The 19,574-nt window shown below is 43.2% G+C and overlaps 1 protein-coding gene across 1 annotated transcript in view; it reads left to right on the forward strand.

Annotated features, from left to right (window-relative positions):
- Nucleotides 1-15,714, forward strand: part of LOC122550649 (interleukin-1 receptor type 1-like) — a 63,502-nt gene extending 47,788 nt beyond the window's left edge. Inside the window, exon 9 of the mRNA XM_043691721.2 lies at nt 14,857-15,714. Within this exon, the coding sequence (XP_043547656.2) occupies nt 14,857-15,263 (407 nt within the window). The 3' untranslated portion in view covers nt 15,264-15,714. The remainder of the gene's footprint in view (nt 1-14,856) is intronic.
- Nucleotides 15,715-19,574: the final 3,860 nt, after the last annotated feature.

A 19,574-nucleotide genomic window follows, 5' to 3' on the forward strand; every position in this document is an offset into this window, starting at 1 on the left:
ACCCTACCTGCCCTGTACTACCTCCAACTTCACCATCTCTCTCATTCTCCACATCCAGAATTGGATGCAGCACAGAAATCAACATGTGCTTTAAGAAAAGCAATTAATTTTTGGAGCTTCCTCTGACTTTAATTTTACTGTTTTGGTTACATTGTACAACGTTCACTTGCCATCGTTAATGAATGTCTACTCTGCATTGGAAGGACTTATTGAGCATTGTGTCTAATAAGATGATTAGACCGATGCAAATTTATTCTTAACTATTTTATCATCATTATAATGGAGTTATGTTTCTATTCTATTTATAATATTTCACACTTATTCATACAAATTTTCATCAGCCATTATTTGGTCAGTTCACATATCTTGTCAGCATTATATTGACTCATTAAATTTTACAATGCACTGTAATTTTTTTTATCATCTGCAAATGTAGCTGATTTGTATTAAGTTTCAAAATCCAAATCAATGATGCATGTTAGAAACCATAGTCATCCTAATTCTGAGCTCTGGGACACCCTACTCAGGACTTTCCTTAATGATTGCATCCCGTTAGGTCTAGAACTTGTATGTTTAAGTCACCATGAGCCTAATGCAGAAAAAAGGCATGCAGCTGGTTGAGAAAACACATCATATTCCTAATTTGTTTATACTGACACTGGAAAATAAAAATAGAAGACAATATAAATTTGACATGTTCAAAATCTGTTTGGAGGGAACGGCACATTCCTATCACAATCTTTCTGGTAAATTGCCATCTCTACCAGTAGACATTTCCAGATGAGTATGCTTTCACCTGTTTGAGCTGATAACACCAGAGTAAAAAAGTATGGTGCTGAGAAAGCACAGCAGGTCAGGCAGCATCCGAGGAGCAGGAGAGTTGATTTGTCGGGCATAAGCCCTTTATCAGGAAGGGCTTATGCCCAAAACATCGATTCTCCTGCTCCTCAAATGCTGCCTTACTGCCTGTGCTTTTCCAGTGCCACACTTTTTGACTCTGATCTCCAGTTCTCACTTTCTCCTGTGCTGATAACATGTCAGTTGTTCATTTTGAATGGCAAGGATGAATACATATTTGTCTTTCTAGCTTCCTATGCTTAAACTTGTTCTGTTAAGAGAAACTTGGAAGTATTCATACAAGAAACTCATAAAGTTAGCAGACAGGAATAGTAAGCCTTTCCTTTGCTATATGGAAATTGGAATGCAGAATGGGGAAGTTTTGGTTGAATTGTCTGTGATGTTTTGGCCATTATCTGGAAAAGAATATATTTTGCTTGGAGGCAGTACAGCAAAGCCTTCCTAGATTGCTTCCAGGGATGTGAGAGTTGTCTTAAGTTGTGAGGCTGAGTAAATTGGGTCTGAATTTTCTGGAGTTTGGATAATAGCATGTGATTTCATTGAAAGACGATTCTGAAGGGGCTAGTGAGGGTGTGTACCTTGGTCTCCCTGATGGGGAGTCTAAAGCTTAATGGCACAGCTTTAGGGTAAAGACTCAGTCGTGTAATTAGGACTGAAATGAACAGCAATTTCTTCAATCGGGGGTTCTGCCCCTTTAGAATTTACTGCTCTAGAGGGTTGTGAATGCTCCTTCAGTGAATATATTCCAGACTGAGATTGAATGCGTTTGATCTCTTAAGGCAACACGTGGTAGGGGGAACAGAAATGTGAAGTTGAGGTAGAAAAAAGATCAAGTCATGATTGCATTGAATGATGGAGCAGGTTCAAGGATCTAAAAGATATACTTACCTTCCCATTTCTTATGTTCTTATGATCTCATAAACTTGCAACTACACATGTATGTCCCAGATTTATCTATAATTGCTAAATAAATTTGATTCAATTGACAAGCAACCCAGTTGGTCCAACTTGAGTTTGCTGGCACTTATACACCACATAAACCTCATCTCATCTTTTTAACCTATGCCATCACATTGTTTATTTCCTTCCTTCCTTAAATATATTTCCACTATTCCTTCAACTATACCCTGTGGTACTGCATTTCACATTCTTATCACTAGCTGGGTGATAAATCCTCCATTGGATTTATGCGTGATACGTTTATATTTCTTGCTTTGGACAAATTGACAAGTGGAAACTGAAAGAACTGCAGATGTTGTAAATCAGAAACAAAAACAGAAGTTGCTGGAAAAGCTCAGCATTTCTCGCAGCATCTGAGAAAAGGAATCCCAGTTAAAGTTTCAGCTCCGGTGACCCTTCCTCAGAACGTAATGGGTGTACCAGCCAAGGATTCATGGCATGGCCAAGCAGATCACGTCAGTTTGGGTAAGACTGAAAATTAATTTACCCAACTTCCCTGAATGATTTTTATGTAAGTCCCTGTACCTCTATAGCTGCTCTATCTTTTCAGCTCTGCATCTGCATTCTGGATACAGTAGATTGTGTTTGAGGTTTCAGTGCTGACCACAAATACAGACAGACAGCTCTTTGTTAAACGCAGCTGCCTTTTAAAGGAAGCCCAACAAAAAGATTCTGCAATGAAAAAGTTTGCAAAATGAGCACGTCTCCAGACAGAGGGATCTAGATTAATGGAGGGAGTGCTAAAGACATGAATGGTGCAGGAGAGCCGGAGGGGAGATTGCATGATCTCACATGCTTAGAGGATCCATGACATAACCTGCCCCCGAGGAATACATTAGGCAATTCAATTGCACGACCATTTCTCTATGTCTAATTGATCAATCGTTTTTTCTATTTTTAAGGCCACCTATCAGCCTTTTCTAGAGAAGAAGCCTCAACTTATCTTTCCTGGCCGGTCTAACCAATCAGTTTGTGCTATCATCCTTTTGAATTGCTTTTACATTTTGCATGATACTAATTCACAAGAAGGTATCAGCAAAAGGTGAACGAGAGACTGGCAGCAGTCTCTGGTATGTGAGGGTCAGCTGGCATTCTGGTTGAGTCCATGAATGCCAGGGATGTATTGAATGAGTTACTAGATTGTGTTGTATCGTGCAACAAAATAGAGTAGTGACAGGATTGGTATGCTGCACGTCTCTAAGAGATAACAGGAGATATGTTGATGAAGATACAGAAAAGACAGCTCTACAAAGCTTAATTAATTTATTAAGTACTTTAATGAATAACACATGCTTTTAGCTACCAGTGATACCTCAACCACTGTCCTTCACTAACATGAGTTCTGTAACGAAGCCAAACATAGAACCAGAGGGAATATCTACTGGGGAGAGGTGGCAGCTGGCCAAGCTGGAATCTTCTCAATGTCTTCACCATGCCTCCTGACATAGGGTACCTCCTGCAGTGTTATTCTCCTAAGTCCTGCTGAAAATCAAGGATCTCCATGTGCTCTTTCTGCACAGGTCTCTGTGCCAAGTGTAAGCCTTCTTTGGAATTGTCTGTGCACATCACCAGTCCTAAATGGTTCCTCCTTATTTGGTGGAGACAGCAATTACTAATTTCCTCCAATCTTAGTTATTAGCAGACCTGAATGACTCAGTGTAATTCCATTCATATAACAGCCCATTTGCAAAGGCGCATATCAGTTCCTGTTAACTTCAGCCTTATCCAACTTCTCGCCCCACATTTGATTCAAATATTTATCTGAGGATCATTCCTACTGGGTTTGCTATATCCTCCAGGGCACCTTCAGGGAGTGGTGAGCATTACCTCCCTTACACTGATGCATTCTCAACAAAGCAGTACTTCATTTGTTTTATTTGAAATGCCATTTATATCATTGTACTTATCAAAAACACAGTCATAAGTCTGACAACATTACAAAGCAATTTACAATATCTTTCACATTTTCCTTTTGTTCTGTGGCAAATACAATGTTATACGCTTTCCACACCTTGCAAGTTACACAAAATATCAATGCAAATGAATGAATAGTAAGAAACATGATCAATTAGCTACATCTAGATTATTCCTACTCTATAGTAAGCAGCCATTACAAGCCCTCTTCCATATGAGCTATCTTTTTGATATCCAAGACCCATCTCTATTGTCAGTCTTCCCAGTTCTTAACTTTTAACAAACAAAATAAGACTATCACAATTATAGAAAATAGCAGCACAACAATCACGTGAGACACAATTCTGATCCATGAATGGATGTGTGTTCAGTCCTCAATTCCAAATTTTACTCCAGGAACTTGGAGATGCAAGTTTCTATCTGCCTGTTTTGTGTGAGTTTTAATCTCCTTCTCATCCATGGCCCATTTATGGATAATTTCCTTTGCCTCAAAAATGACCTACAGCCAGCCTGCGGTGAAGTGTGGTATAGATGGAAGTTCCGTAGCTATAAACTGCCAAAAATCTTTGTCTGCATCATTTAGGTGGATGGATAGAGTTATGCTTAGTTTCTCAATGGGTTCTGACTTAAACAGAATGGTTAAGTCAGAAGAGATATTGCTGTTTGTCACATTTAGTCCATCTAGGGTACACCATGCCCTTCCTTTTGATATCCTGAGGCACCCATGGCAACATTGAAGGTGTCTCCCACCAAGACATATTAAGAAAAGCTTGTTTGTTCACCAGCAGGATAGACAATAAGCAGTTCTCATAGGAGGCAAATCCACACTGAGTTAGTCCTTCTTCGATCATTTCTTCTGGACATGCCCAGTGGTTTCCCCTTGATGGCACTAGGACAAATTCAGCCCCCTTTGGATCCTTCTAGAACAATAGCATGGGTTGGTGGGTTACCTAATGATATTGAAGTTCCTTTATGGTATTTACACACATTATGAACTCACATTTGTGAGTGTGTCAGATTGCCCCCATGCTGGAGTATAACAAGCACCACACCAATGTTGAGCTGACCTTATTATCATCACAGGTGCTTAAGACCTGGTTTCAGAGTGAGGCTTCTGAGTTGATTTGGTGCATCTCCTCTACCACCCATACTCTCAAATGCTCCTCTGACACCTATTCTGGAACTCTATGAGCATCTAATAATCAACATATTTGTGCTTAATGTAGACAGGAGCCAGCTAAAATATGAACAATTGTGCTTTATTACTGCATGTTGCCTCGTGAGCCACCTTGCCTATAATCTAGTTGTCAGTCTTCCCAGTTCTTAACTTTTAACAAACATCTTGAAGGCGTCTCAACATTTTGATGGTGCTCAGGGCTACCTGTGCTGCTTGCAATCCAATCCTACCCGTCTTTTCTTGATCCTGGTAGTCCTGGCCAACTATTATCCTCATCTTTTCCTGGAGGGAATTTAACAGAGCCTCTAATTCTGCTATGTCAAGGGTTTCAAAAGTTGTTACACCTGACACATAGCCTAGTCCTGCTAACTTTATCAATCCTCTCTTCCTCCTTTTTCTTTTTGATATAAATTCACCATGATTAAGTTGTCTTCAATGTTGTTCTATTGCACCAAGACAACACCTGTATATCCACCAGGCTAAACGCTACCTGTAAGTCTCCATATCCTGGTATGAGATTAATTATCTCTTCTGCTTCTTCTAATACTAACCCTACTCCCCTTGTACCTCTCTGAGATCTGCTACACTGTGGCTCTGAGGTAGTTCCAGGCAGTCGCACTAGGTGATAGTTAGTGGGCTATCTCTGTACAATATACAAGTATCTGGCCCTAAGCAAATTGTCCCCATCCTTTTTGGATACATTTGGCTTTGTGTTAAGTGTGGGCTTAAACTCTACTCTAAACCACTCAACTGAGCTGTTAAATACTTAGGTTTTCAATCCTTGAGGCTTACTCTTGTCTCAGACCATGTAAAAGGTATCACCATCTTTTAGTCTGACAGAGCCATTGCCTGAAGAAAGGAGTGGATCCCAAAACTTGATAGAAAGACTCACATCTCGTCCCAACACATGACATTTGTTTGAACACTTAAGTTTTTATGTTTGCACTCAACAATCGCCATCCCTTTCCTTCCACAATACAAGTCCGTCAGCTGGCTGTTCCCAAGATTCCATGGTTACACTAATCGCAATTCCAAGGAAGATGACTATGACAATTGATTCTCCCATGTTTGTCTCTTCCTTTATTTTACCGCGTTGTCTTAGTTTCCTGCAAAACAAGCATAGTTTCTGCTCTTGCTTACAGTTTATTCGATGTTTGTTATTCTATTTAGAGCACTAATCTCCTCGCCCCATCAGCCAATTTATGTACATCAAGGGTTGCTTCTAGCCTTCCATTCCTTCCCCTCACCCATTTTGGATGAGGCATAGAACTTTTATCCATTATGTTCCCCTTTTTCTTTTCCCTTCATTTTCATTTGCATTGGTGAGCCTGAAGGGTCCATCTGAATCTTAAGGGGGTTGGGAGATAACAGTGCACTTGCCGGATATACATTTTGTTCAGGTTGCTCTGTTCCCACGATGCCATGTTTTACGTTCCGAAACCAGTCCAACTCTAAGTTTCCTAATTCTGGGGCATCACATTCTTCCAACGTCATGTGTAAATGATGATAATTATCCTGTCCCCTACAAATGTTTGTAGCTGGTTAATATGATACTAGCCACTCTTGTTAGGCATTGTTAGTACTTGTATACTGATGAACTTGGTTTATCTATCACTTCATATGGTCCTGCAAAGCGAGGGGTCAGGAAGAATGTTGTTTGATGTATAGGCATCAGTACCTGTAGAGAAGGTGTTGCTGGAAGAGCAGGAATTTTGCCCGAACCATCGAGTTTCCTGCTCCCCAGATGCTACCTGACCTGCTGTGCTTTTCCAGCACCACACTCTCGACTCTAATCTCCAGCACCTGCAGTCGTCATTACCTGTTGCCCCACCTGCACCTCTTTTGGCTTTGCCTTGGAGTCAAAGTAGGCCTTACTTTGTTGTTTCTTCCTTCCCAGATAATTTGAGACCATATAATCTGCTTTATCTCACACCCTCAATGCGCTGTTGTACTTATTTTTCATTATTCCTTTTACTTCTAGCTCAGATAAGTCTAATCTTAGCAGTGGCTCCAAGCCACACATCTCTCAACCTGTCATCAACCTATAAGGGGTAAATCCTGTCCAGGAAGCTACAGTGCTTTTTATTATCATCCAGACAAAAGGAAGCACCATTAATCAAGTGGCCTGGTGCTGCTGCACCATTTTGGCCAACAAACTTCAAAGTTTGTTTCATCCTTTCGACTATCCCACTGGATTGGGGCCTATAGGGTATGTGGAAACATTGTTTTATCCCTACCAGTGTCATGCCATTCTACATCACCTGTACTGTAAAATACACCCCTTGATCTGGTTCAATACTCCTTGGTAAACCATAACGAGTAAAAGCTTTTTGTAACAGGGATCTTCACTGCAATCTTAGCAGTATTGATTCGAGTGGGAAACACCTCTTGCGATTTGGTGAAGGTATCTACTCTCACCAGGATATACTTATAACTTTCTGTAGTTGGGGGTAAGGGACAAGCAAAGCCAGTTTGTAGATTTGTCCAGGGCCCCTCTACTAGCCTTGTGTATCTAAGGACTCTGTTCTTCACATTTTTGTCAGGGTTGTTTTGGGAACATATCAGACAATTTTTCACATAATATTCCACGTCTCCTTTCACCATGGCCACTAATATACCTCCTTCAAACTCTCCAAGGTGCTTTCCAACTCTTGGCATCCATATATGTCATGGTACCAATAAATCATCTGATCCCTTTCTCTTTCTGGTTCTACAAATTTCTCTTTACACAGTACCACACCCTCTTTTATGTGTCGGCCTTTTTGAACCTTATATTCCTCTGACTCCTTCCCTCCCAATTCTTTTTATAATTCTTTATCTTTTCTTTGTTCTCCTGCTAAGTCAATTGAGGCCATTTCTTTCACTTTCTTTCCCTGTTTCCTTGATTTACAGCTGCCATTCTTCTCCAGTTATTATCCTTTTTTTGGATGATTCATCTGCCATTCTATTTCATTCTGGTGATAACTTAGAATAAGCTTTTACTTTCATCACTCCATGTTCTTGCCCTTTCACCATTTCAAAGATGTACCTCAGCCATGAGGTGGATGGTAGGACCTCCCCATATGCTGACACAAGGCCTTTTGCCTCCTACAGGGGTACAGTATTGCGTCAGATTGTTGCACACGCACATGCTATCTGAAGAGACAGTTGATTCTGGAGGGGGAGTTTATTTGGGTGGTTCACGATATTTGCCACTGCTGCCAACTCAGCTGCTTGAGCATTCACAGCAGCTTGAGGGCTATACTATACTATTGACTTCTTGTTCTTGTTCATCTTCGATATAGATACCACGACCAGTTCTCCATTCTCCATCCTGATGACCAGCCATCAACAAAGGGTGATTTGGCATTCCCTTGCTGTTCTCCTATTTCTGTCTCTATCTGTCTCTTGTTTTGAGTACTCGCTTCTTTTTGTTTTGATACAAATGGCCTCTTGGAATCACTTGTTATCACCATCTGATACTCATGGGGTGTCCCTGGTAAATTAAATTATCTGTTAACATGGTAGTATTTTTAACCATTTTTACCTCTTGTGTTTCTCCCCTGTAATAACAGTGTCCATATGGCGATTCTGTTTTGGCTCACTGTGTCAGCATTAGTACGTCCATCCAGCAGCATCTGATTGGGTGTATCTTCTGTCAAGATTGTCAACAGGTTCAACCCTACAATGTAGGTAAAATGTTATAGAGTCATAGAGATGTACAGCTTGGAAACAGACCCTTCGGTCCAACGCGTCCATGCCGACCAGATATCCCAATCCAATCTAGCCCCACCTGCCAGCACCTGGCCCATATCCCTCCAAACCTTTCCTGTTCATATACCCATCCAAATGCCTCTTAAATGTTGCAATTGTACCAGCCTCCACCACATCCTCTGGCAGCTCATTCCATACACAAAGCACCCTCTGCGTGAAAAAGTTGCCCCTTAGGTCTCTTTTATATCTTTCCCCTCTCACCCTAAACCTATGCCCTCTAGTTCTGGACTCCCTGACCCCAGGGAAAAGACTTTGTCTATTTATCCTATCCATGCCCCTCATAATTTTGTAAACCTGTATAAGGTCACCCCTCAGCCTCCGACGCTCCAGGGAAAGCAGCCCCAGCCTGTTTAGCCTCTTCCTGTAGCTCAGATCCTCCAACCCTGGCAACATCCTTGTAAATCTTTTCTGAACCCTTTTGTACCGCCCATAACACGAGCAGGAAGTGCCTTTCACATGCCATGGTCTACTGGCATGAGTATGCATGAGACATAGGCCACTGGTCTCACTGACCATGCGCGTTTTGCAATAATACTGGCAATATTATGAACCCGGTTGCAGCCACCTCCACGGAGGTTGGTTCCGCTGGATTTGGGGTTTTTATGGCAGGAGCACATGTCAAGCCCTGTTCAAAGCTGCTATTGCTTGCCTGTGTTCTGCCTTCCATTCCCATGGGGCATTTTTCTTTAGTAACATCATTAGTGGTAAAAGCCAATATGGTCTCTAAAATACCCAGTCAAGCCCAAAAACGATCTTAATCCCAGCACATCTGTGGGAATGTGAAGTCTAATCACTGTTTCAATTCTTTGTTTGTCTATCTTCTCTTTCTCCTGGTGTTAACACCACTCCAGAAGTAATTCATTCTCTGCTTTTTCATTATTTCAGCCTTTATCGGATTCACTTTTAACCTGAGCTCCTTTAGCAATTGCAGTGATTCATTCAGGAACTGATATTGATCCTGTTTGCTGAAGCAAATCATTAACATCCTGTACCTGGGAGTCTGGCCGAGAAAAATCCCACAACCCATTGCTGAACCATTGATGAAATATTAACAGAGAATTGTGAAATCCCTGTGTCAAAGCTGTCCACGTATATTGTTGTCCCTAAAAGGTAAATGCAAATTTATACTGACACTCCTTGGACAAGGGGATTGCCCAAAATCCAATACTTATATCTAGCACCATAAACCACTGTGCAGATTCCCTCTATTTAATTGTGGTTTCTGGGTGGTAGCCACTGTGTTAGCTTATTTCATTCTCAATAATCAATCATCAGTTACCAACTCCCATCTGGTTAGTTTACCGCTCCAATAGGTGAATCATTCATGGAGGCAATGGTCCTTTACATGCCTTATGCTACCAGGCTTTGTACTATCTTTTCCATATTAGCTTCCAGCTGCTTGGGGAATCCCATACCGCTTTTGGGGCTTGGATCTTGGCCCAAATGCACATCTCTCCTTGCATCTGTCCAGAGTCAAGCTTATGTTTGGCAAACTCTTCCTGGTTTTGTCCAATAATTCCTTACACTATCTGGTCCTCACTCATGTCAGTAGGACTGATCCACATTTCTCTCACCATGCACTCTCTCTCTCCCTGCACAGTCCTGCAGGGATATCAATAAAATACTGCTCCTGACTTATTTCTGGCATTTGCCACATCATACATTTCACTGGATCAAAGTAGAGTCCTGCTCTGGCCAGGATATGCTCTTGATTTGCTGGAAGGTTTATTAATACTGTTGGAAGCATCAACTATACCTCTCTTATATGTGTTTTTAAAGGGCTAGTCATTTGTCCTACTTGAGATTGACCTGCAAAGCTATTTATAATGGATGTGTTCAGGTGTGGGTTGGGGTACAATCCATTTGTTGCCTCAGTTGGTTGCACATTGTCCTGTGGCACAGACTGGGGTCCCTCTAGTCATAAGGATTGGACCTGCACCTGATTCATCCTTCCCCTTGGGGATTTGGACAATGTCTGGCATAATGCTGTTCTTCATTGCAATTGAAACATTTCCATGAGCTTCCTGGGGTCTGGCTGCTCCCTATGGCCACACGTCAGCCTTGTTGTCCACGCCCACATCCCCTTCCTCTCAGTTCTTATCCAAGATGTCGGCGGAGTAGAGCCCCTGAGCTGGGGTTTGTCTGCTCTGACCGCTTTTCTTTTTTTCTTCCATTTTTTCTTTTTTTTAGACTTTCTCTCTACTTACCTTCTGGACAGAGCCGGTCATGGACTTAGCAGCTGGGGGTCCAGAGCAGGGACTTTGCCAGTTGGGCACGAGGTGTTCAGGGTGCTCAGGCCAAACTCTGGTGGCATTGTGAAAGTGGCTGGGGCCTGGAGGGGCACCATGGCAGGATTGTGGCAGCCTGTGGCAATGCGGCTGGTTAGTCTGGATGGCAGTCAGTGGTGAGATGGCACTACAGAGGCACAGAGATTGAGAGATTGAGCCCAGCACGGGACAGAATTCGAGGCCTCCTGGGGAAGGCCAGCAAGTATTGACTGCAGGCCCATGCCTAAAGAAGGACTGCAATTTGGAACTTCTAACTTTATTTCTTATTTACTACTTTATACTTGCAAGGACTATAATGTTGAACTTTTAACTTATTTCTTCATTTTTCTACTCTTTACCTAAGATTTTGTGGCTAGGTACCTCGTTCCTTGGTGTTGTGAATGGTGACATAGTAAACTTTTCACTGTACTCCAGTATTCCCTGTGCTTGAGTACACGTGGCAATAAAACCTAATTATAGTTCTAATATGAGAGGGTGATGATGGTCCCCTTGGAACTGATCCCTTTCCTTCATTTCTCCTTGCTGCCCTTTGATCCCTAAGCGATGCCATTTATCCTCCCTTAGATTTATATCCTCTTGTCTCCTTCTCCCAAGCTCTGACTATTTTCCCCAATTCCCAGGTCTCAGTGTGAGTACTGTCAGAGCAGTCAAACATGTCATGTGCCTTTCATGACTTCTCTGTCCCATGAGACACCACTATATGGACCCACCGATTGTCAAAATGTGCAGCCAAGTCTAGCCCGGGGCCATATATGCTGCAGAACATTACCCACATCCTTGTTGGATGCTCCTTCTTCCTCTGTGTGCAATTATTTAGGGTTTTCACTGGGGCCCCTCTATTAATTCCAATGGCTGTCAGTACAACCTCCCTTAACTCATCTGATGGACCGCCTCCTGCATTTTGTAGCTTGGGCAAAGCTGAATGTATAGTGGGAGGGGGACACATCAGGATTAGCTTTTCCTCCAACTTATTATCTAACCAGTGTCTGGTTTGCTGCTTGGGGATAACTTGGAAAAGCTCCCAGGGGCCATGTGAGGCTGACAATCCCCTTTCCACTTGGCTATATCTCTTAGCTGTTGAACATTATAAAGGGTGGGCTATGTGAGGTCAGGAGGCACTGTGCAATGGCCTCCTGGTGCTGCTGGCTGTTTTCTCCTCATGATCGTGGGGGTCCATAGGAGCCTTGGGTCCTGCTTTCCATATCTGGCCAATTCATCTGCAAGCCCTTCCCAGTCAACATCACCATCTTGCTCCCATCCCTCCTCAAAGGGTGAGTTTGTAAATGCTGATAGAGAAGTTATAGAGCCAGATATTAGCACAAAGAGGAATAATCTGTGTTCTAGTTTCCTCTTCACTTTTCTCCTTTCCCCTTATCAATTTCTCACACTGCATCTGATAATGGTTGCTATACTTGAGATCTGTGTCTCTCTGGCTTTGTAAATTCTTGACCTTCTCAGTCAGTCTCTGCATCTCTTTAATCTCAGCCATCTCTGTTCATAGCTTCAGCTCTTGCTGCTGCTTTATTACTCAGTCTTCCAACATACAGCCTACAGCTACGGCTTTCTTCACATTTTTAAAGTTCTTTTTGCACAAACTATCTTTTGCTGTACTCCATGCATTTGCATTCCTGTATCAGTCACACCTAATACATTCATGGTACTTTGGCCATTTTCCAGCCACATACTATTGGTGAAATCCTCCTAAGTCAGAGTGCCCTGATCCAACATTTTCTTTTAGTGCTAACTTCTCTAGTGTATCTGCTGTTATTTTTATTTACACCCACGTATTCCAGCGGGATGTTGGAAAATTCAGAGGTTACTAGGTCCGGTGTCAGAGTAACTTAAAGCTACTTCTTATTGATGCCCACCCAGGGATGCCAAATTCCATTGCCCGTCTCTGAGAGACAAAAGTATATACACAGATGAAAATGCAGTGGGAGACACTTAGAGTTCGATAAAACTCAATTAATTTATCAAGTACTTAAAATGAATAACACACAGTTTTAACCAATAGAGATAACTCAATCACTGTCTTCCACTACCCTGGGTTCTGTAACAAACCCCAAACATTATTATCTGGAAAAGTTGGTGCCTGGTCAAGCTGGAACTCCTCTTGATGCCTTTACCATGTATCCCAACACGGGGTACATCCTGCAAAGTCATTCTTCAAAGTTCTGCTGAAAATCAAGGATTTTCTTATACGCAGGTCTCTTTGCCAAGTGTCTGCCTTATTTGGAGTTATTGGTGCACGTAACCAATCTTTAATTGGAAGAGACAGCAGTTACTGATTTCCTGCCATCTTAGCTCTTTGCTGACTTGAATAATACAGTGCAACTCCACTCACATAACAGTCCACTGTAAAGCCTCTTATCAGTTCCTTTTATCTTCAGCCTTATCCAACAGGCAGGTGATGTCATATGCAGATGCATCAATTCACATTGATCACTTCGTGAAATTACTGGACATATTTTCACATTGCTGTCAGGTTCTTGGTTCCAGAATCTGTTTGTTAACTTTCCTGGTTGTCTGTTCTTGATCTCTTCTCACTGTGTTAGTTCTCCAGGGTCTCCTTCCACATTGTCCTATACAAGCATGGTGTATCTCCTCCTGCTCACGTCCACCATTAAAAGCTCAAGAACTGCATTCCATGTCCCTGGAGCTTTCTCCCCATACATTGTATGAAATTGCAGCAAAAATAGAGTATAAGAATTAAGAGCAGGAGTAGGCCGTCCGGCCCTTCAAGCCTGCTCCACCACTCAATAAGATCATGGCTGATCTTTTCGTGGACTCAGCTCCACTTACCCGCATTTTCACCATATCCCTTAATTCCTTTATTTTTCAAAAAAGTATCTAACTTAACTTTAAAAGTGATTGCTGAAGTAGCATCAACTACTTCTGTGGGCAAGGAATAACATAGATTAACAACTCTCTGGGTGAAGAAGTTTCTTCTCAGTTCAGTTCCAAACCTACTTCCTCTAATCTTGAGGCCATGCACTCTTGTCCTAGACTCATGTACCAGTGGAAACATCCTATCTATTTCTGTTTTTTCGATTCCCTTCATAATTTTATATGTATCTATAAGCCACTATACGTATAAATATTTCTATAAATATTCTTCTGAATATTTGGCAAATGTCTCCAGTAATTCAGTGCCGCTTCCCTTCAAGAGGGAAACATGGAATTGAGACTGCAGGACTGTTTAACAGCAGCAGCCAAACTAGACATTGTGGTACGATAACAAATATTGAGCACGTGTGTTATCAAATGCCTATTTTAAGAGAGCACTTAGAAGTCAAAACATTTCCATTGGGGATTGGACATGGGCGATTACAACTGTGTATAGTCTGTGCTTATCTGTCTGAATTTTGTACAGAAAAGCAGACAGAAGCAAGCCACAATGTGGGTGGCACAGTGGCTCAGTGGTTAGCACTGCTGCCTCAGCGTCAGGGACCCAGGTTCAATTTCACCCTCTGCAGCGTTTTCACATTTTCCCCATATCTGCGTGGGTTTCCTCACAGTGCATTATTTTGCAATCTAGGAGAACTACTGAACACAAAATTTCAGGCTATGTAATATGATGTCCCACAAAGTTTTAGCAATGATCACCTCCTGGCTCATGTTACTCAAAAATTAATTGTGTATTTATTTATTTTTTTCTCTCAGTCCAAAAGTGCACAGTTTAGGTGGATTAGCCATGACAAATGCAGGGGTAAGGTGGTGATGGGGGGTGGGGTCAGTGTGGACCTGATAGGTCAGAATGCTTGCTTCCACACTGTAGGGCTTCTATGATTATTGGAATCAATTTCCTCCCTAATGGTTTTTTGGTGCCTCTCTATAAATCTTTGCAGAACAAATGTTAATAAGAAAATATCTGAAATAGGTGTTATGCCTGGTTTATATTTACAGCCGAGGTTGAAGTTATTGAAGCAAACATAAGGAACAGCAGAAGGTTGATAATCATTTTGGCTCAGAAGCCTTTGACTAGTGACCAAGCATACTGTGGATTTGAACAGCAGATTGGATTATATAAGGCTTTAATCCAGAATGAAATAAAAGTCATTCTAATTGAATTGGAGAAAGGTGATTACTTGAATCACTTTCCAGAATCCATAAGACACATCATTCAAAGATATGGTACTATTAAATGGAAACCAGATAGTAGAAGCAAACTGAACAGCTCTTATTCAAGGTTTTGGAAACAAGTGAGGTACAAAATGCCATTGAGAAGCAAGTCTTCTATGTCTGCTGTGTACAACTCACAAATAAAATTCAAGCTGAGTGACAGGCAATTACTCGGAAAAGAACAAACTTGAACCTCTCCTCGTTGACCTAATGTACTTCTGCCAAGCTGGAAAAGAGATACTGGCATTACATAGCATTTCGAAATGACAAGACAACATAAAAATTGACTTTGATATTTTTCTTGCTTTAGAAAGAGAATTTATGTAATATTTCAGTGCCTATTAAAGTCCCCTTTTAAATGAGTTTTATTCAGACATTTATTACTGTTAAATGTGTAAAGGTTTATTTTCTATGTAAGGATCCCTGGCGTGAAAATTTACTCACCAGAAGCAGATATTGGACTCTCATGTGAACACAGCTCTTTATTTTGCAATTTAGGAGAATTACCAAACACAAAATTTTAGCAATAATCAGTGCTTATTGCATGTTATTCAAAAATTAGTTGTGCATTCATGTTTTTTTAATCTGTTAAGTCTGTTCTTTTGATGTACTCATTGATGAATTAAAATTATGTGAAATAAATCATAGCAGATGGTGAATAATTTTGGAAAAGGTGTTGTTTGAGTATCTTCCTCTGCAATGTCTCCCTGCTTCAGATATCAGTTGACAGGATTGACTCTCAGTTTCTGATTGACAAACAGATGCAAATCAATTTTGTTCGTCTGTGGAGAGACTGTAGTAGATATACTTCTCAGGTACAAATAAAAGCAAAGTACTGCAGATGCTGGAGATCTGAAATAAAAACAAAACTTTCTGGAGAAACTCAGCAGGTCTGGCAGCATCTGTGGAGAAAAATAAAGCCAATGTTGAGTCCAATATCTTCTTTGGAACTGAACAACAGAATGCTATTCTTCTGACAAAGGATCATATTGGACTTGAAACATTATCTTCAATTCTCTTTTCATAGACACTGCCAGACCTGTTGAGTTTCTCCAGCGCCTTCTGTTTCAACTTACTTACAAAATGTGTAGCTTTAGTTTCAGAGGTGGGATGTTGTCAGAAGTAGGCATTTAACAATTTAAAGCACAAATATAAGGTAGACAATCACAAAAAATGTGACAATTTACATTATTCTAAACTCTTTGGAAAGGGAATTTTGCCAGAGGGCTAGAGGCTGATAGATCTGTCACAGCTCTAGAAAACGAAAGACTCATGACAGATCAGTTAATCTTACTTCAATTGTTGGTAAAATACGAAATCTAAAATTTCTGTGGACACCTCACCAGAAAGGAATCTTGCACAAGACCACTGCAGTTGGGCGATATCAAAGTCACAAAGCTATAACACTCTGCACCTGTGGTTTCTCACCATTACCCTTGTAAAACCTACCACAGGGATTTATAACATGAAATAATTCAAAAGCATTTGCAGACATGAAGAAATCAAGCTAGTCAGCATGATTTTCTAAATGACAGGTGGTACTAGAACAACTGTTAGAAGTTCCAGAATGAAATAACTGGAAAATGAAAGGACCAGCTGTGGATGTGATTTACATGTTTCTACAAAAGCCACATGGTAAGATACTACTAACAGGGTGCTAGCAAGGTGCTAGATCAGTCCTCAGCAGACGCCTCACCTTCATTCCCCTACGCTCTCGGATTAATGAGTTCAACACATGGCGTGACATCGAACAATTCTTCCGCCGCCTTCGCCTCCGCGCCTACTTCTTTAACCAAGACTCTCGCCCACCCTCTAACGACCCCTTCTCACGCCTCCAACACACCCCATCCACCTGGACACCCTGTGCTGGCCTCCTACCTGCCCTCGACCTCTTCATAGCAAACTGCCGCCACGCTATTAACCGCCACCTGAACTCCCCCACCCCTCTCACCCACTCCAACCTCTCACCCTCGGAACGCGCAGCCCTCCACTCCCTCCGTTGCAACCCCAACCTCACTATCAAACCAGCAGACAAAGGAGGCGCAGTAGTAGTTTGGCACACAGACCTTTACACCGCTGAGGCCAAACGCCAGCTCGCAGATACCTCCTCCTACTGCCCCCTTGACCATGACCCCACCCCCCACCACCAAACCATCATCTCCCAGACCGTCCATAACCTCATCACCTCGGGGGATCTCCCATCCACCGCCTCCAACCTCATAGTCCCACAACCCCGCACCGCCCGCTTCTACCTCCTGCCCAAAATCCACAAACTTGACTGCCCCGGCCGACCCATTGTCTCCGCCTGCTCCTGCCCCACCGAACTCATCTCCGCATACCTTGACACCGTCCTGTCCCCCTTAGTCCAAGAACTCTCCACCTACGTTCGGGACACCACCCATGCCCTCCACCTGCTCCATGATTTTTGCTTCCCCGGTCCCCAACGCCTTATCTTCACCATGGACATCCAGTCCCTGTACACCTCCATCCCCCATCACGAAGGACTCAAAGCCCTCCGCTTCTTCCTTTCCCGCCGTACCGACCAGTACCCTTCCACTGACACCCTCCTTCGACTGACTGAACTGGTCCTCACCCTGAACAACTTTTCTTTCCAATCCTCCCACTTCCTCTAAACGAAAGGAGTAGCCATGGGCACCCGCATGGGCCCCAGCTATGCCTGCCTCTTCGTAGGATATGTGGAACAGTCCATCTTCCGCAACTACACTGGCCCCACCCCCCACCTTTTCCTCCGCTACATCGATGACTGTATCGGCGCCTCCTCGTGCTCCCATGAGGAGGTTGAACAGTTCATCCACTTCACCAACACCTTCCACCCCGACCTCAAATTCACCTGGACAGTCTCAGATTCCGCCCTCCCCTTCCTCGACCTTTCTATTTCTATCTCAGGCGACCGAATCAACACGGACATCTACTACAAACCGACCGACTCCCACAGCTACCTGGACTACACCTCCTCCCACCCTGCCCCCTGTAAAAATGCCATCCCATTCTCCCAATTCCTTCGTCTCCGCCGCATCTGCTCCCAGGAGGACTAGTTCCAAAAACGTACAACCCAGATGGCCTCCTTCTTCAAGGACCGCAATTTCCCCCCCGACGTGGTCGACGATGCCCTCCACCGCATCTCTTCCACTTCCCGCTCCTCCGCCCTTGAGCCCCGCCCCTCCAACCGCCACCAGGACAGAACCCCACTGGTCCTCACCTACCACCCCACCAATCTCCATGTACAACACATCATCCGCCGTCATTTCCGCCACCTCCAAACGGACCCCACCACCAAGGATATATTTCCCTCCCCTCCCCTATCAGCATTCCGTAAAGACCACTCCCTCCGTGACTCCCTCGTCAGATCCACACCCCCCACCAACCCAACCTCCACTCCCGGCACCTTCCCCTGTAACCGCAGGAGGTGCAAGACTTGCGCCTACACCTCCCCCCTCACCTCCCTCCAAGGCCCCAAAGGAAACTTCCATATCCGCCACAGATTCACCTGCACCACCACACACATCATCTATTGCATCCTCTGCACCCGATGTGGCCTCCTCTATATTGGGGAGACAGACCGCCTACTTGCGGAGCGTTTCAGAGAACACCTCTGGGACACCCGGACCAACCAACCCAACCACCCTGTGGCTCAACACTTCAACTCCCCCTCCCACTCCACCAAGGATATGCAGGTCTTTGGACTCCTCCATCGCCAGACCACAATAACACGACGGTTGGAGGAAGAGCGCCTCATCTTCCGCCTACGAACCCTCCAACCACAAGGGATGAACTTGGATTTCACCAGTTTCCTCATTTCCCCTCCCCCCACCTTGTCTCAGTCAAATCCATCGAATTCAGCACCGCCTTCCTAACCTGCAATCTTCTTCCTGACCTCTCCGCCCCCACCCCAGTCTGACCTATCACCCTCACCTTGACCTCTTTCCACCTATCACATTTCCGACGCCCCTCTCCCAAGTCCCTCCTCCCTACCTTTTATCTTAGCCTGCTGGACAAACTTTCCTCATTCCTGAAGAAGGGCTTATGCCCGAAACGTCGATTCTCCTGTTCCCTGGATGCTGCCTGACCTGCTTCGCTTTTCCAGCAACACATTTTCAGCTGCTAGCAAGGATAATCGTATAAGGAATTAAGGAACCCATCTCCACCTCCAAGAAACTAGACAATGCAAATTCCCGACATGTGATTATTACAAGTTACTTGTGGTTTTAGCTTGTTTTGGTCTTCATCCAACTCTACGTTTCTCTTAACACCTTGTATGCTTCATGGATACCTTTCATCTCCACCCTTCATCAACACAAGTTACCAACCTCACAATATCAACAGGTCGATGCTTGATCCAACTCACACACACATCAGGCCTTCAGGACTTTAAATTGGAGCTCAGGGACACCCATGATTTGCATGCTTCTGCCAGGTCATTTAGCACTCAGAGACATGCCCATATTTCATCCATCTAAATGGAAAGCAGCTTATTGCTGTTA

Source organism: Chiloscyllium plagiosum, unplaced genomic scaffold, assembly GCF_037043375.1.
Source record: "Chiloscyllium plagiosum isolate Xiang-an unplaced genomic scaffold, Cpla_swu_hap1 HiC_scaffold_6, whole genome shotgun sequence".
NCBI classification, from domain to species: domain Eukaryota; kingdom Metazoa; phylum Chordata; class Chondrichthyes; order Orectolobiformes; family Hemiscylliidae; genus Chiloscyllium; species Chiloscyllium plagiosum.